This window comes from Seriola aureovittata, chromosome 6 (assembly GCF_021018895.1).
Source record: "Seriola aureovittata isolate HTS-2021-v1 ecotype China chromosome 6, ASM2101889v1, whole genome shotgun sequence".
NCBI lineage: Eukaryota > Metazoa > Chordata > Actinopteri > Carangiformes > Carangidae > Seriola > Seriola aureovittata.
In genome coordinates, this window is record NC_079369.1 from 15,132,697 (window position 1) to 15,158,068 (window position 25,372).

Genomic DNA, 25,372 nt, shown 5'->3' on the forward strand with positions numbered 1-25,372 from the left:
CAAAGTGCAGAAAGTGTGCTGCAAAGATTCAATCATCATGCTGGCATGTTGAAGCCATTATGCAAATTCTGAAGCTGCACTTCCAATGACGGCCACTAAGTGCTGTCTGGAGGAATTTTCCTGAAGGTGCTGAGAATGGTTTTATGGCTGCAGTAACAGCAGTTGAGCCCAAAATCAAAGCATCAGAGCTTCCCATCTGAAGCCTGTAGGTGGCATTACAGGGACCACACCTGTGTTTTTCTGTCTGTGCTTGACATGCATGTGTACTGCATTAGTATGAATCAGAGGCCAGGAGAGTTTTTAAATGCAACATGGTGTGATGTCTTTTCTGAGTGAGTGAAGTCATTTCGGGAAGATGTTAACCAGCCGATCAGCCACAGCCTCGGCCGCTGCTGTTCTGGCAGGATGCCTTTCTGCTGATGAGTGTATCCGCCCACCATCAGCCTTCTCTGGCTGAGGAGCTGAGACCAGAGAAATCTACCGTTTCCCTCCACCTCTGCAAACACTTTGATGGAAAGGCTTCTAGTGAGTTGTTTTTTCACGTCATATATTTCCTGCCGCTGCTGTTGTTGAGCATGTATTTAATTTATACCTATTTGCTGGTAATATTTTATTAATATTGCGATTAGGCACCCTACAGTTCTGGTAATGGTCTGGGCCAGAGATGGTGATGTTAGGCACTGGGTAACGTCAGACTTGCATGTATGGAAATGGGAGTCCACAGGCTGAAGTGAATAGTAGACAATACAAAGAGGGTCTGTATGGATGGTGCACAATGCCTTAATGAAAGCCACAGTACCCATGTAACTGGTGCATAATACGAGTCTGAGCAGCAGCATGCAACATAAGATCTGTGTCAATGTACAGGATTATGTAATAGCAGCTGCTACGGCTGTCAGAGTGCAGCGCCACTCTGCCATTAACTTGACTTACGCCCTGGTTTTATTGCAGAGCCTTGCGTCATCCCCACTTAGACTATAAGCTTGACGTTTGACAGTGAGTTTTGGCCCTCTCGGGGGCGAGTTTCGCCATCAACCGACGACTAGCAGACGTTGGAAATCATAAATGAGTGAACTGCAGAAAACTGGGACAGTTTTTGAGCATAGTCTGAGAGAGGCTGGACTCTCCCGCTGACCCCTGACCTCCAGTCTGATCCCTCCCTGTGTATGATGAGTCATTCCACCCCTCTCCTCGGCTTTCTGCTTCCAAACCATAGGCAGGACACACACACACACACACACACACACACACACACACACACTGAACAGAGCAGCTGCAGTGTCTCAGCCGTTGGTGTGTGAGGCATGTTGATGTCAGTACAGAGGACCCCTCTCTGTCTCTTAGTTCACTGGCCTCAGTGCCAGTTGCCCTTGTCTGATTGGCTCAAGTAGCGACTAACTGTGCAGGAGCATTTTTTTTTCTTTTTACTCAGTTTTTCTGTCACACTCTCTTTTCACTCGCTCGCTCCCTCGCTCGCGCTCGCTCTGCTACACACATTCACTGCGCATCTGAAGTTCAGTAGGACAGCGTGGTTCCTCTGAGAGCCAGGAATGCTGGCAGGCTGGCTGATTAATGAAAAATAGAGAGGAGAAGAGCTGCACTGGCTCACAAGTCCTTTTAAGATGTGCTACTGGCCCCAAGACGTAAATGTAAGGGATTCCCAACATCTGAAAAGTAGACACACTACCAAAACATTGAAAAATATGTTTTATTACCCAACTTCAAAGCTGACTCAGCCCAAAACACTCAGCACACAATATTGAGACTGAATGAGAGGAGACAGCAAACACTCTTCATGATAAAAAATTTTTAAAAAACTCAGCAAGAGCACATGAAAACCATTTTATTTCCTTTTTAACTCATGCTGTTGGTGACACATGTACTGTACTGGTGAGACTCATGAACTGAATCTCAGCTCACATGTGCAGGTCACAGTAATTACATTACTAAGCTGATCTCTGGTCGAAGCTTCTAGAGATGAGGAGTGAGTAATGTCCACAGCAGGAACTTTGATCAGCAGGAGTCAGCTAATTTGTTCTGTGAGAAGGGAGGAACAGACCAGACTGTGAATTATGTTCTGCTGCACCAGGTTTTTCAATGGATTCATGGGCTTGTTTGGGGGCATAGCAGAGGTTTCTTTTTATAAAAAAAAAAAAAAAAAAAAGATGTTTACAATAAAAAAAATTAATTAAAAAAATACACTGAAAGACACATTTTTCGCCAGGTTCAGTGAAACTACACATTTATCCAGGTGATATTGGTGCAGAGGACTGGCTACTTGCATTGTGTCACAGTACAGACTGACTGAACAATAAGATCTAGCCTAAGAGATATGAAACTAAAAAGCCATCATGTACAGATTACATTAGAATACATTAAAAATAAATTTCAACTTTTATTAGACAGGTTGCAAACAAGCAAAGAGTTCAGACAGTATATGGAAACCGCTTTATTTGGAGGAAAACGTAAAGAGAGGGCATTTGTTTTCTCCTTCAGGTTAGTTTGGCTAACCTGGGAGTTTGTTTAAAACTTGAATAATTGTCTCACTGCTTCTGTTTCTTGCCCTGTCGGAGTTCTTTTTGTCATGTTGCTGCATCACAATGTCATTATCACCAAGAGGAATGGTGGCCAAAACCACATAAAGACACAAGTTGTGATAAACCAGACTTGGCTTTTTATTAAGTGTCACCATGTCATTTGTATTTAAATATTTCAAATGATACCCAGCTCTCTTCATTATCTCCACAGAGCGGTCTTTGAGTTCAGGAAGTCACTGAACCTTCTCTCTCTGCTTCACTCAGAATAGCTCAGTTAGTGCCACAGTTCAGCATTTCCTGAGTGTATACTGGATCCGTGCCTGCATAAACGTTCCCTCTCCCTCACCCCGACTGTCCGACACTGGCCTGAGGGAGTGAGAAAGAGATGAAAAGATGGAGGCTGCTCTGGAATACTGTCAAAAGAAAAGGAAGAAGCGTTGGAAGAAGGAAAAAAAAAAAAGTTGGGGTAGATAATTCTGGTGATGTTTGGGAAAGGAAACGACAGCATTGAGCGTGTGAAAAGGAAGAGTGAGCAGAGTTGAAAGCATTACCTTGAGTTTAAGTTGCTGACGCTCAGAGAGAAAAGGAAGAGGAGGAGGGGGGTGGGGGGGGGGCTGTGGTCGATGTGACTCCCCATCCTTATACGGTCACATGCAGCCCTGGCACAGACACAGAGAGCCCAGTCGGGGAAAACATGCTCATTTAGAGCTTACATAAACACACCGACCCACAGCCCAGCTCCCAGCTCCCCCCTCCCCCCTCCTCACAGCCCCGGCCAGGGAAGAGGAAGGGAAGAAAAAGGAGAAGAACGCTGTGGAATTTGAAAGGGAGTGCGTTGATAAATTCCTGAGCTTTTTCGTTCACGGAGAGACTCTGGATATCCTGTAACGTCAGGAAATGCAGTGCTGGCAGTTTAGCAGTGATTCTGCCTGCAGGCAGAGGTTTGGATGGGTGGGTGCTGGGACACACTTTATTTGGAAAAGTCTTACAAAGAGTTTAAGGAAATCAGACTTGTGAGGCAACTCAAGTTCCTAAATGCCTGATACGTCACGGACCCACCTGACGTCAGTGACCTCCAGGAAAACATAGAAACTGAACAAACAAATTAATCTTCTATGCACTAATAACTACATCATGACCCGTGTCCTAAAACTGTCTTCTCACTTCTGTCTACACAGTGCAGTATGTTAGGCAGCTGTGTGAGATATAACCGAAGATGAGCCATGCAATTATTAAAAGATAATTATCGTTATCATTCAACTCATACATTTTCATAACTTCATGGGTCATAGTGGATTATGGCATTTAAACCATGGCCCAGCTTTGAGTATGACTTTAGTTGTGATGAATCTGCATAGTTCCTTGACAATAATTCTCTTCCACTGGCCAAGAAGAAATTAGTGTATTTATGCTCTGCAAAGCACTTTCTGACAGACAGTGTTCTCTTCGACCCAGGTGACAACTATGATGTTTGTGCCATCTGCCTGGACGAATACGAAGAAGGAGACAAACTCCGAGTCCTACCATGTTCTCATGGTGAGTCGAACACTTGTGACCCTTCCTCGAGGTCCTGACACATCAAGCCAAAGAACTACAAGTTACACTGACAAAGACCACAGGGACATTTCTTCCACAATTCTTACTCAGTCATTTTATTGAAATCATTCTTGTTACTGCTTTATTTAATATATAACAAAGACCCAGAATTATCTTTTTCGTATACCGTATAAACCTATTCTTGATGAGTTCGAAGCAAATCAAGAGGTCTCAAGAGAAACGTCAACATTGCGTATGTTCTGTGTGACCGACAAGCTGGTTGAGTAACTCACCTGCCAGTTTGTTATACTATCAGGTGATTGTGGTCCCAGTCCATAGTGTTCTTGTCTGATGCCGTTTAAAACTGAGTGATTCAGTCCTCTAGACCGAAAAATAATCTGTGATGTTGCCTTTTACTCCATACTTGTGAAGTTCAAGGCAAAATTAAAGGTAGGGCTGCAATCATTAATTTTTTTTTTCCATTTTATATTTTATTTGCAGATTATTTTCTTGATTGACTAATATTTGGTCAGTAAAATGACAGAAAATGTGAATGATGCCCAATCTGAAGTTCAAAACAAAGAGATATTCAATCTTGTGTCACATCAGACAAAGAGAAGCAGTCAATCCACAGGTACGAAGCTGGATCGAGGGATTTTTTTTTGCTATTTTAGTTTGAAAAATTACGCACCATAAATTGACTATCAAAATAATTACCTTTTGATTTAGTGGCAACTGACTAATTGATTGAGCTCTAATCCTGAGGTCTGTGGGGGAATATTAAAATAAGGCCTTATATTCAGGTAACAATACAGGAACAATAATCTGTCCTTGTTGTCCTCAGCCTACCACAGTAAGTGCGTGGACCCCTGGTTGACCAAAACTAAGAAGACGTGTCCGGTGTGTAAGCAGAAGGTGGTCCCCTCGCAGGGCGACTCTGACTCAGATTCAGAGGAAGGGGACAGCGGCCCTGACGAGAACGAGGAGGTGTCTGAGAGCACCCCGCTGCTGCGCTCTCTGGCCTCCACCAGCGCCCACTCCTTCGGTACCATGTCAGGAGCGTCGCGCTCAGAGCAAGACCAGGAGTCCTCCGAGTACGAAGACGACGAGCTGGACAGCAGCGACAGCGAGGAAGAGGTCACCGTGGAGACTGTGGTGGTGCAGATGCAGCAGCCCTGCTCTGAAGGCCTGGAGCACGACCTACCCCGAGCTTGACTGATTGTTGGCTGGCTGATTGGTCACTAAACCGCCTCCCCCACCCCACCCCCAACCTCACAGCTTCAGAGACTTTTGTTGGGGGGCAAAAAACGGATTCATCATCTGAGTTCTTCTGTTACTGCTTAAAATACATTGTAATGTATCCTCCCTACAAGTTAAAATACAAATCTAAGTTTTCTTTTTAACATGATTATGGATAAAGTGCTGGTTTCTACATATGTGACAGGAAGTCAGTGAGCATATCACAAGGGCTGCTTGACAGACTTGACAGGACTGATGACACTGATGTACAGTAAACTGTTATACTGTACTCTGTTGAGTCATAAAAAAAAGATGATACACATGTTTTTTTTCTGTTTTAGTCACAAGTGAAAAAGTCCCAATTGCGCTTTACACAAAGTTCAGCAAAAGTACTGTGTATATATAAAATATAGATCACATTAAGTTACATATTTACCTTTGATTATGTCCTATCTTATATGTTTCAGATGACTTGGAAGGTTTATTATTGTACATACATATTCATGCTAAACTGTCACACCCAGAAGCGCTATGCAGCATCCTTTTTGTAAAACTAACATTCAGAAAGTATAGAAACATTTAAAGCCACAGCAAAATGGTTTTGCCAGTTTATTTCTAGCCTGATGTGTGAAGGAGCCTCACTGCTTCTGTCTGTGTTTTTTGCCACAGTTTGTCTGTTACGGTGATTTACATTAAGAGAAACTGAAGCCAAACCAGACTGAGAAACACATTCAATGCAAAGAGTGTGCTCTCCATGTGACGTCGCAGTATGCCGTGGGTTACACCGGTTCAAAGTGTGAAGAGACACTTCTGTATCCACGCTGTCTGTGGTAAACTTCTTCTGGCTGCTCCAGACCTATCACTTCCTTTAACACAAGCAGTTACTGGTTGATAGGCCTTGTGATACACATTTAATTGACTTTATCTCATTTTAATACTGTTTATAGTAAATACTAAATACACTAATGTGTTTTTTTTTTTCATAACATGGTTTGATTTTTGTTGACAAATCCTGTTGCCTTTTTCAGTTGATGTATTTTGTCTTGTCAGTGTTTTCCTGCTCATGTATGTCTGTTCTCAATATGAATTCACTTCAATAAAATGAAAATGACACTTGACCAGGAAACTTTCCACCATCAGTTTCATAATTGTGAATATATGTAATCCAACTTCCATCCTCCTGCAATCTCAGGCCTGTTGTCTGTACATAAACAACAAAACAGCTCCAATGTGTTCAACTGGAGGAAAAACACAGGGGGCCCAGTTAACCTGTAATGAGTAGTAGTCCAGTTGACCTCATTATCTGATACAGCTCAGCCTGTATAAGTTTGGCATGGCTCATTGAACAAATGGAAATTATGGGACCTCTACACTACTCCACAAATATCACTAATTTCTCAGATAAACAGTTTAATTTGACCTCTATACACAAAATGAGGGTTTCCAGGGGTAAGTGAGCAATGGTGGAATGTAATTAACTACATTTACTCAAGTACTGCACTTCTGATCCTGGTTGTGGTCCTTTAGAAAAAAAAAAAAACAGGTGGTGGTGTTGTTCCACCAGACAGTTTCCATTCAAACTTTTCTCATGGTTCTTTTTATTAATAATTTGAGGCCCAAATTATCCGATATTTTACAATTATTAGGATTAAAAGCCTGAAATATGAATCCAGGATGTGTATCAGAAAATTGTTTTTCTTCTTTTCCACTAATAATCTGGCGTGCCAAAGACTTAACATTGTAACCGTTTGGAGGTGCCGGACTTGCAGGTTGGGAATCACTACACTAAACTACATAAGAGTATGTAAAGTAGTTCAAACTAACTCAAGCACCTTCAACAATAAAATGCTGCTTACATATCGATGCATCAGTGATGGTGTAATTTATAATATAACCCTCCTGAACAATTACTTCTACCTTTGATCCTTTTAACTACTTTAGATGTAATATTTATGCACTTTTACTTGAGTAGGTAGATTTTAAAAGCACTTAAACTTGTAATGGAGTGCTTTTACTTAAGTAAGGGATCTGGATCTTGGTCACCTGTTGATTTCAAGGCCAAGAATGAACCTTGATCTCAATTATAAACTTAAGGGGCTCAAAAACAGAATATGAGTTGTTTGTTATTTAGACTACCTTTGTTGATATAAATAGGGTGAACAACATAATAGAAACACTTACCAGTATGACGCAGTACAATTCAACACAGCCTCCAAAATGATCACACAGGGGAATTAACTTTCTCAAACAGTTTCAACACAAACTGAACATTATATGCTTCATGAAGGGAGGAGTTAGTGCAGGACTGTTGTTACACCATTAGTTTTATCCGCATGTTTCCTAAATGAAAGCTCCAATCTAGCTACTAAAACGGACCTGGAGGTGAGACCGTTTCGACAGCCGTTTCCAAGGTGTTAACGAGCTTTGAAACTTGCGCATTTTATAGTTGGAACAATGAACAACACTGTGATAATGACTGAAACAAGCCACAACTGACCTTTTCACTGTCTCGTGAAGCAGGAGTATCAAGAATTCAGATGGTTTTCAGTATTACTCTGCAAGGACATGCCTACATTTTAGGAAAACTTCTGGAGTTTGTAGCACTTTGCATTAATTCAACATTAGGCCTAAACACACGAGTAAACCTTTTCCCCTTGAGACAGACTAGATGCTTCCATTCACATCCATTTTTCTGTGTTAAGCCTTGGCTGCAGCTTTCTGTTTAACAGACACATGAAAGTGGTAATGATTTTCTCATTGGACTCTCTAAAATGAAGCGAATGAGCATATTTCCTTAAACGTTGGGCCATTCCTTAAAAGAGGCAGTTTTCAATGTGAAAGAAAAGGACAAACTCTTATCTGGTTGGAATAAATTTATTTGATCTGTCTGTAAACAAGGTGATAAATCAATTTATGGCATTTCTTGGTTTTATGCATATGAAATCAGATGCATTAAAGAGACTGTATCCCAGATGTAAGAAAAAAAAAAAAAAAAAAAGTGGTGAGGAAAAAGGAAATGAACATAAATCAGCAAACAGGACTTGAAACAGGTTTTTTTTTTTTTTTTTTTTAATGAGTACACATATCCCACAAGGCCTAAACAGTGGAGCTGAAGCTAAAGAAAGAAAAAAAAAAAAAAAAAAAAAAAAAAAGAAAGAAAGAAAAAAGAAAGTGCCAATGAAATGACTCCTTAGTGGACAGTGGGTAAAATCCATCTTACAACAGCAACAGATCTCTCTACATTATGGCACAGGATACACAGGTTCTGCAGTTAAGTTTCGACAAGACAACCATAAGCGTCTTTGTTCCAACCAATCCCATCTCCCATTGAGTGTCATTTCTACTTTTGAAAGTTTTTTTTTTTTTTTCTTCAGTTGGACGTTAGTTAGCAGTACTGACCGTGGACAGACCGTGTGATACCCCAGAGCTCAGTTGACTATAAAGTAAAAGGCAATTTATTCCACAGTTTTGTAGTTGTCAACACAGCATGGGTTTGTACAAATGCAGTTTATTTTCTAAACAAAGAAGAAAGTGAAATGAGAATTTTCTTCAGATACTCCCACCCTTACCTTCCCTGTAGCTTCATATTTTTTTAACCATAGTATGTATTTCTGTCTGGTTAGCGTTTCCTTTATCAGAAAAAAAGTTAGCAGTCATCCATCACATGATTTAGAGCAATTGTATAAACACCCGAGCTTCGACTACACTTGGTCCTATAAAAAGAAAAAAATTCAAACTGGACATACTCCAGATGGTTATATGCTGGGATATCTACTGTCCAAAAATGGCAGCCTTTCAAAAACGAAAAAAAAAAAATATATATATTACAGGAGCTGGCAAACAAAAACAGTTTTAAGTGCCTGAGCCATTGTTACTGTGGAATGTCCATGGGTTTTCGTGTAGTCGGGGAGGTTGTGATGATGGGAGGAGAGGCTACCAGCATCTGGACGACACCAACACTCGCAAATCCGATTCATGATCGTTAACTGGGCTGATCCAAGCAGCCCCACACACATGCCACCCCCCCCCCTCTGTGTATAAAATATGTCCAGGACAGTGCAGTGCATCTGAAAGGAGAGGGGAGTTAGAGAACTAGTTGGGTGGTGAAGATGAGAGTCTCCTGTGAGGTTTGTAGTGTCACCTGCTTTGAGCAAACAGGATGGGGAAACAGGGAAAGGGGAGGAACAGAAAATTTTGGCAGGAGTGTGGAGAGGAAGAAGGAGGTTGGGGTGGGGGGGGTGCTTGCGTGGTGGGTGTGATGGGGAAACAACAGTGGATCAAGATATGCACGGAGTCTCCCCTCCCGGACATGATGGAGAAAATAAAAGGAAGACATGACGAGCTTGGTTACCGCTCAAGTGCTCCATAGGCATCGGCTGCTCAGGGAGGGAGTGTGTATGATCAGGATTTGGGGTTTTAAGTAATGGGCACAATGACAGAGCAAGAAAGAAAGAAATAACTACCTCAAATTGACGCTATAGCCTTCATTGTCCAAGTGTTTGGCCAGAATCTTTTTTTTTTTTTTTTTTTTTTTTTGCTGGTCTTGGTTAAGTACAGATTTGTCATGACAACCTGTTAGCAACATGCTCATCTTTGCTATGGATCAACTTATAGTGCTTAAGGGGGTAAAGAGTACACAGCGCAAGTGTGTTGGGGGGAGAGGGAAGAGGGCGGGTTAGGGGAAGATAACAAAAAAAAAAAAAGAAAAAAGAAAAAAAGAGGGATAACAAATGGGTAGGAGAGAAGGCAGAAAAAGAAAAACAAAGTAACTACCAACTAGGACTGGAAGTAGTGTGAAATGCAACAGGGTGGTAAGGGTGAGCTGCTAGGTGGCTGGGTACAGGCTGCTTTAGTATCCGGACTTCCTCAGGTATTCAGCCATCTGAAAAGCTTTCTTGTTGAGCTGCCCTCCATGGACACCTTCCTTCCCCATGACAAAAACCAATGCTGGAGTACACAAAGGAAAAAAAACAAAATAAATGAATAGACATGGTGATAGCAGGGCTGGAAAATAAATGTTTTTTTTTTTTCGTTTTTTTTAAATATATTGTCACCTTGCTAAATGTGGGGCTACATTGTTGAGGACAGAGCCTGAACCCTGCGTTGTGTTAGAAATGCTCCTGGGATTTTGTTTAATTGGACTGTCCGGGGGAGAAAAATGGGTTTGACAGCAATTTGGTTTTTTTTTTTGTCTATTTTTTTTTTGAAGTTTTGTGTTTTTTGTTTGCCTTTTCATTTGTTTTTCTCTCTCCCTCAACTATGCCACATAAGCTACATCAAAACTAATCTAAAACCCTGAATCCCTCAAGTATTTTGCCATCGAGTATGCCTTCTTATTCAATCCGCCTCCATGGACCCCTTCTTTGCCCATTACCAAGACCAAGACTGAAAGAAAAGAGACAGAAAGGACATTTAGAGAAGGTGTGGAGATCACACAAGTGAAAAGAGAAGAGCACAGAGCCAAAAGCAGCAGGCAGACGAGACAGTTACGAAGGAGGACGATGGCACAAAAAGCACAGCAGCGCCTTTGGTCTGAAGGCTGTATTGAGCCTAAACATTCATTTTCTCATCAGTGCTGCTGGTGGTGAAACAACATGACATGTCACATTACAATTAGGAAGACAGAAAGTGAGTACAGCAGGAGAATAAATGTAAGGGATGCATGCAAAGCTGTTTGTCAGTGTGCAGACCTGTAAGTTTGCTTCAACATGTACTGGTTTCCACTGAGTTGTTGTAAGATTTTATTAACTAATAAAACTAATATCCATTTCCCATATCAGCATGCCATGGCCTCACAGAAACAATCACTATTGCCCCAAATCAATTACAATTAGACAAGCCACTGTAGAGTTTGAAAAAAGGCCATGTTTATATACATAATATTGCACTTTTAATTCTTAGGAACATGTCAGAACCAACTTGCTTTTAAATTCTCTGAAAAGCAATAATTAGTAAATATGAAGTTTACATAACAGATAGGCCAGACACTGATTTCATGTCTTAAAATCTGTTATACATTGTTTTTCAAATTCTGTCCAGCATATTATTGCCACAGCTGTTTGATCATGTTCACATAATCTCTCAAAACCTTATGTGAAGTCTCTTCTGACAGCACAAATTATAACCCCAATATCATCACGCTGCATCTACAATGATGTATTTGGTCTGAAATATCTTGCCAATACACCCTTGGCACAATTTCAACCTGGATGGGAGGGATTGTATTTACTAGGCCACATGGCTGCCAAATCAGATACTTGAACTATCTGTGTTACTTTAGTACCAAACAATACCTGGTTGCTTGTCTCAAGTGGCTGGAGGTGTAGTGTCCCTGCAAGTACTACTGAGTTTACTGCACTGCACCCCACTTGAGGACACTAGTATTTATTGTTTCATCTGCAATGAATATGTATCATGCCAGCAGCAAAGAATAAGAAAGTGAAGCCTCTACTGACTACTAACAACCATCACTAACGCAGCACACATGCGGATACAGCAGCATGCTTGTGGTACCTCTCCTCAATACATGTAAGAGCCCTAAAGTGCCTCAATACTTATTTTACCAGGAACAGAGTGGAAGCATGTGAGCAGGGAACAGATTCATACTTTGTGGGTAAGGGGGGAGGGGGTGTTAACCAGGAAGGAGAAAGATGCATGCAGTTTAGGAAGTTTAGAAAATCCTGGCTCCGTGAGTGAGCCCCGTGTGCGTAGAACAATAACCAGATACAGTCTCACCTGTAAGTTTTAGTGGTGTCTGGGAAAAGTGGGGAGGATGTGGCATTGGGGCCCATACAGGCAACATGAAAACTGGCACAACTCTCAGGCAGGTCCCTAAAAGGGACTCAACTTCACTTTACTAACATGGTATCAATTTTTGTATGATACAAACAGAATTCATCATCCGTACTGTAAGAAGGGCCGTCACCTTCAACATATCACATTTTACAATTGTCAGCTTAGTGCATTTAAAAGCTTTTTTATTTATTTATAAAAACTGTAGATATCTATGCTTTTAAATATCAGGAAAATTCACACTATTTATGAATCAGTTAGACTTTTCACATAAAGACGGAATATCCACTAATTACATCATTTTATACATTTAGTTTGAGCATTATATTAAAAAAACAACTCAGCCTTTAAATAGCAATCCACGAGTGAGTTGTGATCTCTGTGGTGAAGTGGTTCAGATATGCAGTGCGCAAATCATGTGCCCGCTTTATTGTTGTTCTGGCTGACAAGCATGTAGTCTGTGAAAGTTACAGCCAACTGATACATCCATTTTACTCAATCACTTTTTGCTGTTGGATTAGAAACTACTTTAGGTATGCAACATCAATTCCCAAATAGTATAAGGCAATTTTTAAACTAACACCATAAATCTTATTGCAATACATGGTTGTTCAGTGAAATCTGTTATATAGAATAAATCAGATAAAAGCACGAGTTAAAAATGTGAAAACAGAATTAGGTCAGAAGGGCTCCACATATGCTAGGAGCCAGTAACAAACATCAGGCAGATATTAAAGAGGGGAAAGTAATAAATTGTCTTTGGTTTGAGATTTGTTTACCTGCAAGATGTCAAGTTTTCCCTAAAACTGCTTACCTAACAAAATGTAAAAATCACCCACAACTGACAGTATCAGCATAGAAGAATGACTTTAACACTTAACCTATACCCTGATCTAATAAACCTCTTGATATGAACTTGCCCTTCAGCTTTAAAAACAACCTGCCTGCATATTTCTACAGATCACATTTAGCCGAGATGTACTTGCTCCCCTAATAAATAAGCTGACATTCAAAGTTAATACCCTTAGATGCACAGACAGTTTAACACCTGTGTTTGGCATATATTGAGGAAAGGTGCATTTGAAAATCTATCCCACATGCATGGACAACACAGAAGTTATAAAAATAGCTAAACTAATGGCACTATGTCAAAGCAGGCTAAGGTGTCACTGTAGCACTACTAAATTGTATGCGGCTAACAACAACACTGAATGTCATGCTCACCTTTGCCAGCTCTGCCTACAGAAACGTTGTATGTTGGCTCTCCTCCTTGACTCTTTGTCCGGATGTCCATTGTCCAGTCGGCTTCAATTTGGAGGCTGTCTCTGATTACGGAGCACTTTTTATTGCCTAAGGTCAGCCCACTGGTGAAGAATCCCTCACGGTCCTTTCCTATTAGCACATCGATTTCGTCGGGCTAGAACAAATCACAAAAGCAAGTTGTCAGGTCAGTTGTCATCTGCCAAGCTGGATATCAATCCATTCAGCTAGAGATACTATTTTCCAGTTTTCCTCAGAGGTTGATTGTGGGTGTATTCCCTGCTCTTGTTGAGCCCAATTCTCATCTTGCTCCAAATGTGGGTGTTTTGAAGCCTTTTGGGACCGATTAGGTGCTACACTATTAAACATTTTAATTTCTTTGCCTCTTTTCCTCCTCAAGCAATTACTTACAGCACTGCTGAGTTTCTGCATAATTTATTGAGCAACAAAATTTTAGAAAAAATTGGGAATTTCAAAATGTATTATCTTATACTGAGACCTCATGTATACTGATTATGTATTTTTAAACAAATCAAAAGCAGTAAAATTCTTTTAGTTTTCATTTTGACAACAAAAACCGAACTGAAAATTTGTAAATGCCATTATCCCACAACAAATATAAAACTATAACTTAAAACACCTTCAATAAAGAAAAGTAATTAGTCTGCTCCCTTGGCTAATCTTATAACACAAGACCATAACACCACACTCCCACTACGGAGAAGACAGCTCACCTGCAGCCCTCTAGTATGGCTTTAACATGCAATACAAGGTTGCATACTGTCCGGTGTGATGTCCACATGGTGGATTCAATATCAGAAATTGATCACCGTGAGGATGAACCATGTTTAATTGTGATTGGCTTTGAGGTGCAAGCGTACAAATATTATAGAAAATATATTACTTTCCTTTATCTGAAAAGATGTGAAAAACTTAGGAGACGGTTTCAGATGGTCTGAAGACTTCACTGAATTCATATATCCTTGCAGAATAATTATGGAGTAAACTGATGCTTCAGACAGCCTCTAGGGACAGTAATACTTGCAGACCAACTTTGAACTTCCCCCTCCTTATACTAGTTGCATGTAATTTTGGTAATCTAGGGCTCAAAGCATGTTCTGCTGCTGCACCTGTTTACAACACTCTACACTGGTGAAGCAGCCAAATGTGAAATGTTTAAAATGCATGTTTCATGAGCACCAACAGTGATAAAAATTAAAAACTAAATAAACCAAAGCCCCATCCTCAAACAGGTACAAAAAGTCCCTAGGTCTCATTTCATCTAAAATTAGATGTTTGTACAAAAACTAGTACATTTTAGTTTGATGGGATGTTTCAGTCAAAGGCACCTGGGGACTGCTTCTGTAAATGGCCAAGATGGTAAGTATAGGTATGATGAATGCCAATTAAGAAATGGGGCTGCATGTATGATTAAGGGATATGGTTATCAATATTTTATTATTTAATACCTGAAGCTTTCCAATTCTTTACAAAGTTGGCTTTTTTAGATTGCCAAAATAGTCCAAAGTTCTCAAATATCTGTGTCTAAAGACAGCCATCTATCACTTCACATTAACTGATAAATAAAGATCTTTTAAAATGGCTTATAGCCATAGCCAAGTCTTGTCTTATGACTACTTGGTACTGAGTATTTAGAAAGAATATCCAGCCCTTGACAGATTTTTTTTTCTTAAAAAGTGCATAGTTTGTTTAAAGACATAGCTGTCTTTATTATACAATCAGTATCAAGTCCTAAAATCTCAGAGGCCCACTGCAGCTGGCAAAAACCATTATCCTCAGAAATTTCCTTTAACGTATGACCTCTGCTAAATTTCCACTTTTTAAACCTTAAACATGTACAAAATGCATTTCACCACTGTCGTTATTTAAACATGTTTGTTAAATCGTTTTTTTTTTTCTTTGAACCAATCTGCAGAACAAAAGGCGTCGCCCCTCAACTGTAGAACTGCACAGTCATGGCACACACATAACCCTTCAGACAAAAAAAGAAAAAAAAGAAGGGGAAACTCTAACAGGCTCAGATAACATTAGCATGACGGCTAGCTACATGTCGGGGCCCGGTTGGCTAATTAATTACACCAACAGTTTTCCCTATTGGGATCCAGTGTTGTATTCCCAAACGAAACTTGCACCGCAGTTCCATATACCATGTGTTAACTTGCTGCACTCCCTTAGAAGCCGATTTCGTTTTACCAAAATTTTAGTCACCGGGTTTGAACCAAACCAGGCTGGCTAACGCAAATAGTAAGCAGGTAATTGGCTTTGGCTCCACATAAGTTTTTTTTTCCACATCGATAAGGTAAAAAATGTCCATTTGTTGAATTTGTTTCTTCATAGCATAACGATACCCTGCCTTAAGCCCCGAGAGGACACTCCCAAGTAATGTTAGCCATCAGCGGCACGCTCGCTCATAGTTCATTTATCTGGAGCGTGGGTGATCATTTCGTCGTCAAAATGACTACAGGTTTGATACACTAACGCCACGACTCGTGCATTTACTTTCTCACAAATATTTAAATTACTCACTAATAATTTATTTAACAGACAAAATGGAGGCTGAAGGAAGCGCCGGAGACGATTGTTTAGCCAAGTTATACTTTCATAGTTGCTGCAATCGTCTCATGTTTACGTACGGTATCTTAAAAACGTAATAAATCTGAAGTGTGTAAATCTGGACCGCTGGTGCATATTTTCACCGAGGACCAAGCGGTTCGATTTGCACCCATGAACAAAATGAATAAGAAACTGGGAGTGTATCCGCCATCTTGGAAAATAAGGGGCGGTAGCGGCAGTGTGATTCACAGAAACCGTATAGGAAAAAAACGAGACAGACCAGCAGCAAGGCAGCATGCCTGGGACGCATGTGAGCACCGTTCACACTGCGCTATTAGCGTTAGCTAATAAAGATTTTCCAGCAGGGATGACCGGCCTGATTTGAGCTAACCGCCAGCTGTAGTGTGCTAATCAATGTTAACATTAAGTTGCAGTGCTGGTAGACGTGGTCTGCTGAAATCACATACTATGAGTTTGGTCTTTTAGACACGGACGACACAATACATGCAAAAATATATTTAGTTTGGTAATGGTTTAGATTGGATTCTTGAAATTTGCTATGCTTTCTGACCGGTAACACGAGCAAACACGGCTAGTTAACGCTAGCTTGCTTGCTAGCGATGCTAAGTTAGCCGTTTTAGCTCGAGTTCGCGGTATCGTTCGTCACTGGCTTGGGTTATTTCCGACTACTCTGGTGATTATTTCTAAAAAATTAAAGACATGAGTCAAGCGAGTGTATTAATTGTACTGGAAAGAGAAACAAAAACGCCACAGATTAGTGATAGATTGAAAAGCAGCAGTGCATACGTGCCAATGCATCTTGTGTGTGACCACCGGATACCATGTGTACCACACCGCTCGCCTTATCCTCATTCAACAAGGCCTGGCTATGCAGATAAACGCGCCGGCATGCAAAATGCACATTTTCCTCCAATCTAACCATAGATATTGTCAAACGAAGCGTACTAACCGTAATGTTGGCAAAGGTACCGCCGACAAACGATGCCCAGACGTATTTGGCGTCCGTGTACCCAACAATGGCCGCGTCCTGGCAGCTGCCATCAGCCATCAGGTTGTCCACGTAGCTTTGCCAGGACATGTTTGTGAAATTAGTTCTAAGATGAAAAAGTACGATGGGTCAAGTTGGGTCACAAACGTCTCTCGAGCGACGAAGACACTGTGAGGAAGCTGTATTTATCGGTGGTTTAACGGGCCTCCAGCAAGCAAAACCCCCCCGGCTCCTTCACGTCCCGGCTTTCTTCTGGTCTAGGCAACGAAGAGAAGCCGCTGCAATCGGACAGGCGCTTGGGTGTAGTCCTTACTAAATCACTCCGCCTCAGTAGTTGTTCGCCTCGCTGCCTCATTGCACATTATACTACGCCGCGGAGGAATACATCATGCTTGATCACGATGGCAATAAGCAAGACAGACTATTTTTTCTTCAGTGACTCAAAGATTTGTTTTCAACTTGACAATTATTTATATTTTCTTGTGACCATTTTATTTTGTTGAGGTTAAACCTGTCAAAACAGTTTTAAAGTTGCAAAGCAGAATTTAGTCATTGTTTCATTGTTTCATGCTCATATAAATCTACAAGATTTATTAAGGTAAATTGGTGCAATGTATATAATTAAAAGGTAAAATAGTTTTTAAGACACAATTTACATAAATTTTTTACCTCCTGAGTCACATTAGCTACCACCTCTTTTCTTAAGCACTAAATCATGGGCCATTTACAATATCTTCACACCACAATGCAATTTCATCTTGTTCTTGATGTGTCAACTACAGGCCATTTTCATCAGCTGGCTTCTTTCTCCAAGGACACAATCATCAGTCTTGGCCAAATCCTTATCTATGGTGGATTTTTTTCTTTTCACATGACAGGTCAACATTTATTAGGGTCACTGCATCATGCACTGAAAGTGGAAAAAAGCGAGGGAAACATACAAAAAGGTCAGTAGGTCATCACAAGGTAAAAGTCTTATACAGTCCATGGATAAGGTAATCACACTCATTAAGGCGAATGAGCAATTATGGATCTCCATTACATATGGCCTAAACGGCTTTGGATAATGGGAGAAATCCTGCTGTAACTTAATATAAACTCGAAACATGGTTATGATCAAACTAGTATTTTATAATCCATAAAGAACAGTCATAATGTGTGAAATTATCTGAGGCTGCCATCCCCACTCTGTTGTAGAGAGAAGCTGTATTTCCATATATGTGTGTACGTTTACATTTTAAGCATAGCTTATTCTGCAGAGTTTCCTACAATGAATAAACAGCAGGGATGTGGTTTATTCACAACCCCTCCCCTCCCCTATGAGTTACGCACAATTTTAGTCTGGGATATATCATTCTAATTCACAGTCCTGGTGTACATTATAACAAGTGTTACTAAACTGGTGATAACTGTAGGATTGTATGGTGGAAGGGCCTCTTTTAAGAGAAATTAATATTTTTCTGGAAATAAATTTGGTATTATGTAAAGAGGATAAAAGGCATTTGGCATTTGCTTTATTCATTAAAGAATAACAAAAATATGCATTCTATCAGCATCACAAACAAACTATGATGTATACTACTGCATGCATACAATTACAGTGTTTTTGGACAAGAATGAAACAAGCACATGGGGGATTTCAGAACTAAAGGTGCAAACAGCCTCTCGGTATGTGCTGTCCTATTTCAAGTACATGATCATCACAACAGTCAGTGATGAGCTGGTTAAACCTGTAGAAGTGCTGCAACTTGCTCAAGGGCACCTTGGTAGGACACATATGTACATTTGTCTGCTGTGGGATCAAACCTGCCAGACTACCATGTACTGTATTTATCTGTGTTTGTGTTTGCTCCATGGAAACCATTAATAAGGTAATCACATGACTTTTTATGATGTCTCGCTGTTCTCCCCTCATCAATGTGTACTAACTGTGAAATTAGCAGAATACAAAGACTGACTGTAAACGCTTCAGCTTTAACTGAAAAGCTGTAAAAAACTTTATCTGATATGTATCTGAAAAGCTTCAGAGCTTTTCTTATTTTGGTAACTTATGACCGTAACAGCCATTTTCTCTCCTCTTCAAAGTACCGGGGCTCTTTTTCAAGTCTATGCACCGTTGTTCACTGTATAGCACACTTTCACACCCTGGGAGCCACTTGCAGTGAGCAGGTGTAGAGGAACAAATACAGTTTAAGCGCTGCTCAATGGCATATCAAGCGCAGTTAAGGAGCAGGTGAAGAGCATTAATCAGTGACTTTCACCTCAATGAAATGAAGCACATGACAAAATAGACATGCTCAAAGCCTTATGGAGTAATAATATTGGAAAAATGCAGGGTAAACGCTTTCAAACACTTGGAAAACTGAACTTGAATCAATCTGCTGACTGGATACAACCAAAAATCTAACAAGGGGCAACTCATTTACACTTAGACTAGTGTAAAATTATTGTTAGTGTGAACAATTACCAAGGGAAATTTCTGCACTTCTGAGCTTGAGTCAGTTTATATTGCCAAGTACTGTATTGGTTATGTTTTTTCATTTCTTTTCCCCACATATACAGCTTCTTTCATCTGATTCTTTTTGAAGCACTATATCATGTGACAGATTTATCTTTATCCAGAAACTTCCAGTGAATTCTTTCTCTGTCTGCCTGCAAAGGCATGAGTGCAGAAAAAGTTATTAATTGACCAGGCTAAAGGAACTGAGTGGGACAGTAACACTTGTCCATCAGCCAGCCACACCCATATACTATTCTCCCATTGGATGCCGTCAGTTTCCATGGCCACCTCTGTTTTTGCACTTCTGCTCTGTCAAAATAGTACCACACACAGCCAAACCACTCAGCCTGCACATGAGTCATGGAGATATAGAAAAGAACGTACTTGTTTGCTTTAGAAAAAGGCTTGGTTTTGCACAAGGCCATCAGCACTGTGTATTGTCATTATAACAGCTGGATAACACAGAGATAAACACAGCAAGTGTGACTTCATCTTTTTTTTTTTTCTTTGCAGATGCACGGATTGGTTATTTTTCCATGCATGGTATGATCTCAAGGTACAGTGTTTAGTGATCAGTGTATGGGATAGTTTAAATGGTGTTTTGCATTCTGAGAGGGAAAGTGGGTAAACAGGTCAAATCTAAGTCTAAATTGGACCCGTTTGGACTGAACTAACTGGAAACAAATGCTCAGCAGGCAGATGCATGTATCATGTGTCTGCAACTGATTTACAACTTTAGGTTGCCTGGAGGCACTTTATCCTTTCTTCCATATTTCCTGCCTCTATGTACAGATATTTGTAATGAAGTAGAAAACCTTCAGACTACAAGGAAGTGAAAGGTTTTGACAGCAGCACTACCAGAGCTTTTGTATTGAAGCTGCTGACAGCCGGTATTGTTTGTCTTTATGGCCTGCGACTCCATAAAACAAGACCTGCATACTTGTGAGCCCCTGTCACAAGCTGCATATGTAGAGTGGTGAGCAGTTCAGTGAACAAATACTTTCCACTTTTCAGGCTGTTTGATTTGAGAAATTATTGGAGGAAGACAAGAGGCTGAAATGTGAAAACATTTCTCAATTTTGAATGTGGTTGGAAAAATGTTTTCTGTGAGTTTCTGACCCCTACAAGTCTAGAACCACTAAGCTAAAAGCTAAGTATATGTATTTATATACTCAGTGTTCTTGAATGCTAAGTCTGGCAATATTGTATCATTTTTATATCAACTCAATTGGTCACTATTGAGTGTTTCCAGCAGCAGGAAGTGGGGTTGGCTAAAATGAACTACGTGTATTGTAAAGAAGGAACACGACAAAGCATACAAAGGAGTGGCACAGAAATATATTATGTATATTGGGCTTTGGTGTCACAGACAACAGGGTATGTCTTTGTAGGATCTGTTGCTGGGTTTGGTCTTTTTATGTTTTTTTCAAATTGAGTAAATCACTACACCAGTGTCTAGACGTAGTGTTAGTTGAAGGCACAATGTGAGGTCTTTGTCAGATAGTAATATGTATGTACTGTAGCTGCAGAGTCATTTCGATATTTCTTAGTGTTTACATAAGGCCATCTCACCCTCACCCTGGGTCTAATTGTCACACCGTTATGCCTGATACTAATCTATATGTTTACATTGAGTATAAGAGTAGAATAAGCTTTTATTCTAAGTTGGTCAATATTAAAAGCAGCCAACAGGAAAGCGGTGAAGTGTCAGAGCCACAGCTGCCTGGCAGGGTGTGAGGTTACTGAAGTTATTAGTCTGCAGTCCATATTTTAACCCGGACCCTGCAGGAGGCTCTGCTTTGTCTTTCATAGCTGGAACACAATTCAGGCCATTTTGTTCACCTCAATTGGACAAAATTATTAATTCATGACCCCAGTTCACCCTTAATCTTGCATTGCAGTAGAAGAAATAGACCTATTTTTAATTTAAACAGATAGAGGCTCTCAGAGGTTGATATGCTTTGGTGTATTTTTAATAAGATGTATCACTAAATAAATGTATTTCTTTGACACGTGACTAGGGATGGGAAATCTGGATTCCGTTCCTTTCTGGATGGGCTTGGGTGCAGTGAATTAAATATTGAGCAGCAGCAGGTAGGGAAGGTGGAGCAGTGGAGCTGCTCTGTTCCAAGAAAATATCTCTTCTCTGCTCGCCAGGTCCTGGGTCTGTCACCCACAAAGGAAATCAATAGTAGCCAAGCCGCGGGGGAAACAAAGGATGCACACGTCCTCACCATTTGAGAGATACAGTATATTTGACAGATGATTTATCAGAAGCAGTTTCATTGGTTCTTTTCAAAACACATGTGATGGGTTTCCCTTCAAGAATCTTCATGAATGACATTTACTCAACGAGGTCAGGGCAGAGCTGGAAAAATACCATTATCGTTCAATAACATATCTCTTGTCCATATCAACTGGGGATAAAACATGTGACAATCAGCTTGCATGGCTACAGCAACCTTTGCCCCCTGAGAAAGGTCAGCATGGGAGATCAAAGGTGGTCCATCTGCACGGCCATTCAGTCTGCATGTGTTAGTCACAGCAGGACACACAATGAGGCAGTCTTTTCAGAGGCGTGTACCCCCCATCTGTGGAATTGATCAACGCTGCCATTGATCATGATTTCAACATGTAAATGTCACACACATGCAAATTAACTCTGAAAAGCACACACTCACACACATTTTTTCATATGAATACACGCGTAATATGGGAGGTATGCAAACACATAGTTATGACACACACACGCCTACACACATGTGTGCGCGTACACAGACATACACAAACAAGGTGAGCTTATGTAAACTGTTGATGGCAGTGGGTTAGTTTGCATTTGAATAGCGATGATGCGGCCAGATGAAGGGAGGAAGAAACAATACCAATAAGAAACCAGTTACCTCCTCTTCTGGCTTACTTGTTTACAATGATAATAAGAAGGGTATCTCAATGGATTTGATAATGATATATTTATTTGTTTTTAAAATACTGAGCTGCACTTTCAAAAGATTAATTAAATTCAGTTGAGTATGTGTCCAGAAATGTGTAGTAAAAGCTCTTCCTAAGTGACTCACCTACACTGGTATGGAACCCTGCCTGCCTTGTTGTTTCCTGTTCGTCCTTTTGGTTTGTAAACCTCCTTTTTCGCTTACTCTTTCCATAAAATGTGTGAGGAATGTCGATCATTCAACACCCACAATTTGTTTTTCTTAGAGAAGGTCAGTTACAGTAAAAAGACAAAAAAGTTCCTTTGATTTTATCTGCATTTATTCCCTTTAATTCTCTAAAGACCTTTCACTGTGCACTTTATTAATATATTTAACAGGGATCAACTTTTTGGGGGTAAAATCTGCATATTTAGTCTGTCCGGAAGGACAGCAACAAGCTACTCTACATGCAGTCCTGCTTACACTTGTAGCGTCGTATGATAATGTACAGAGTGGATATAAAGCCCCACTGTTCTTCACAGATGAATAGTCATGATTCATAGTGAAGGATGAAGTGAGTCTTACTCTGGACGATCATTTTCATGGCAGGATCAGTTTCACTCAAAGTCTCACTTAACGTTTTTTCTACTTTAAGATGTTTCTTAACATGATCTTAACTTTGTATAGGGTGTTTGATTCAGTATATTTGAATACAGGTAAAACATGTCTGTGTTTCTTATTGACAGAGCCATACAGGAAGACACACACACAAATAGTGAATTGAATAAAGAGGGGTGGTGTGTTTCACATGAGGCCTGTAAATGGAGATTTTTTTTCCATGTGCACAAAACACAAAATATGGCTAAAGTACCATTATACTTCCATGTAGCACAGCTTTCCCTGAAATGTTTAGATTCATGCCAACGGCCTGACTGTAACTTGTAGTGCAAACATACTGTATAACCTTGGAATCTACAGTGTGGTAGTGTGTATGTGGTCTAAATTCTTCTGGTTTTGTCTTGTTGCTTTGCATTGCGCTACAATGGAATCACCTGTCACTCGGTGTCTCTCAGCCAAACGGTGTGTTGTTGAAATTTCTGTTCTGATGAGTGGTGAGTTTCAGTAGGTGATACTGGTCTCTTTGTCTTTTGTGTTAACTACATGTATTCAAAAGAGTTTGGAAATATAAACTGCGTGACTTACAGGTTGAATCACTATTGTGCTGTGTCTGTCAGTGTTGAAGAAGCAAATGGGTGAAAATACACACCAAAAATATACTGCTGTGTTTGACTGTACATGAAACCTGAGATAAGAGATGAGTAAAATAAAATGAGATGGCCCTTTAAAGCCAATATGTGTGTAGCAAAATAAGTTTTGTTGTTGTTGTTTTCCAGTACATTCATCTCAGTTTCCCCAGGTTGGATCCAAGGGGTACAACTAAGAGACAGTCTGGCGCATTTGCTTTGTACAATCTGTGTAATCTGAAATATTTTGCACTGACAAGCAGCTAAACAACACTTCACAAACCTGTGTGCCTTCAGTGCTCAGAGGTTGGTAATGACACTTCTTTTACACTTTTTACTTCCCACATCTGACTGTAAAGGAACACAGTGAAATTCGCTGTTGCAGTTGTTGAAAATCAACCACTTAAAATGAAAAAAAAAAGACCTTTTAATATCAGTGAACTTCAGGGCAGCTCTTCAGCATTTTTTCCAGATGGTGAAAAAGAGAACCAGTTATGGGAAAAATCCTGGAAACCAAAACTGAGAGGCACCACTGCTGAGCCTTTGCCTTGTTTATTTTACTGCTCATTTGATTACCCTGGCAGTAAACATGCATCCGAATGCCTCCAGTCAAGTGTACATGACTCTGAAGGCGACCACTTGTGACAGGATAGCGCCCATCACGCCACTAGGCCAACGCTGTGGGTTTTTTTTTTTCCATTTACTACCCTCTGATGAACTCACTCATTAGGTGTGAGTCAACAGTTCAGCACCTGGTTGGACCTTTGACCACCACACCTACTGATATGGACACGTGTCTCCAGGTCATAAATGAAACCCAGTTAGAAAGTTCACACACACCCACTTGCCAACCGCCATCTCAGCACACACATATCTCGCAGCCATCACGAAAGTCTCAAAAGAGCATCTGTCATTTGCAAGTCAAAGGAATAATAAATTGGAAGTACAACTCCAATATACAGCAATTTGTGTGCTTGTGTCACCATTACATTGAACTGCTAAACTATATCTCATCTGATCATATATACTATATAATATATCATCATTTATTTATCATAGTGTTCTTTGTAGCAATGTGAATATCAGTTGTTTCTTAAAAAATGACTATACTTTGTAAACCTTGAACAGCTTAGATAGATAGATAGATAGATAGATAAATAGATAGATAGATAGATAGATAGATAGATAGATAGATAGATAGATAGATAGATAAATAGATAGATAGATAGATAGATAGATAGATAGATAGATATAGATAGATAGATAGATAGATAGATAGATAGATAGATAGATAGATAGATAGATAGATAGATAGATAGATAGATAGATAGATAGATAGATAGATAGATATCTGAAGTATTGTTTCACCGCTCAGTGACGACATCTTGTGGCTGTGATTGGTTACTGCAACTTTGATTTATGAGCTGGAGATGTACTGATTGGAGTCATGAGCACAGTGTGTGAACACAGATGGTGCACTACAGCCGCTGGTTAGTAAAAACTTGGCAGGTCAACACAATAACTCCTCAGGCAAGAGAAAAAAAAGGCTCAAAGCCTGATAGTTTTATGTCAGATCATATCAATGGATTCTTCAGAAGCTCATAACCTGGCAGGTTAAGGAAGTTCACTCAAAACTGTGTCAAGTACCTTTTGAGTGTTTCACTCGCAAGAGCAGTTCACAAATGACATAGCCATTCCGCCTTCATTTACCTATAAGATACCTCTCTCCTCTCAGCCTTAACAGACTTTCCTAA

The 25,372-nt window shown here is 40.1% G+C and overlaps 2 protein-coding genes across 3 annotated transcripts in view; one reads left to right on the forward strand and one right to left on the reverse strand.

Annotated features, from left to right (window-relative positions):
• rnf13 (ring finger protein 13) overlaps positions 1-6,430 on the forward strand; it is a 41,443-nt gene extending 35,013 nt beyond the window's left edge. Inside the window, exons 9-10 of the mRNA XM_056378709.1 lie at positions 3,993-4,073; positions 4,918-6,430. Coding sequence (XP_056234684.1) covers positions 3,993-4,073; positions 4,918-5,288 — 452 coding nt within the window. The 3' untranslated portion in view covers positions 5,289-6,430. The remainder of the gene's footprint in view (positions 1-3,992; positions 4,074-4,917) is intronic.
• A 1,998-nt stretch (positions 6,431-8,428) lies between these two features.
• Positions 8,429-17,232, reverse strand: pfn2b (profilin 2b). 2 transcript variants are annotated; one of them, XR_008828061.1, is made up of 4 exons: positions 16,909-17,232; positions 13,329-13,521; positions 10,367-10,697; positions 8,429-10,259 (listed from the first exon to the last, which is right to left on the reverse strand). XR_008828061.1 is itself a non-coding variant. In XM_056378721.1 (3 exons), the coding sequence occupies exons 1-3, from the start codon at positions 17,035-17,037 to the stop codon at positions 10,162-10,164; spliced, it is 420 nt and encodes a 139-aa protein (XP_056234696.1). In that variant the 5' UTR covers positions 17,038-17,227; the 3' UTR covers positions 8,429-10,161. The 2 variants fall into 2 exon arrangements, 1 of the variants encoding a protein (XP_056234696.1); XM_056378721.1 differs by lacking the exon at positions 10,367-10,697 and having other exon boundaries at positions 16,909-17,227.
• Between the last annotated feature and the right edge of the window lie 8,140 nt (positions 17,233-25,372).

Excerpts from the sequence above, each read along its gene's own strand:
- pfn2b (XM_056378721.1), bottom strand. The coding sequence starts at position 17,037 with ATGTCCTGGCAAAGCTACGTGGACAACCTGATGGCTGATGGCAGCTGC. Across the intron at positions 13,522-16,908 it reads GTACCTTTGCCAACATTACG|CCCGACGAAATCGATGTGCT; the intron begins GTTAGTACGCTT and ends GATTTGTTCTAG. Across the intron at positions 10,260-13,328 it reads TGTAGGCAGAGCTGGCAAAG|CATTGGTTTTTGTCATGGGG; the intron begins GTGAGCATGACA and ends TGTGTACTCCAG.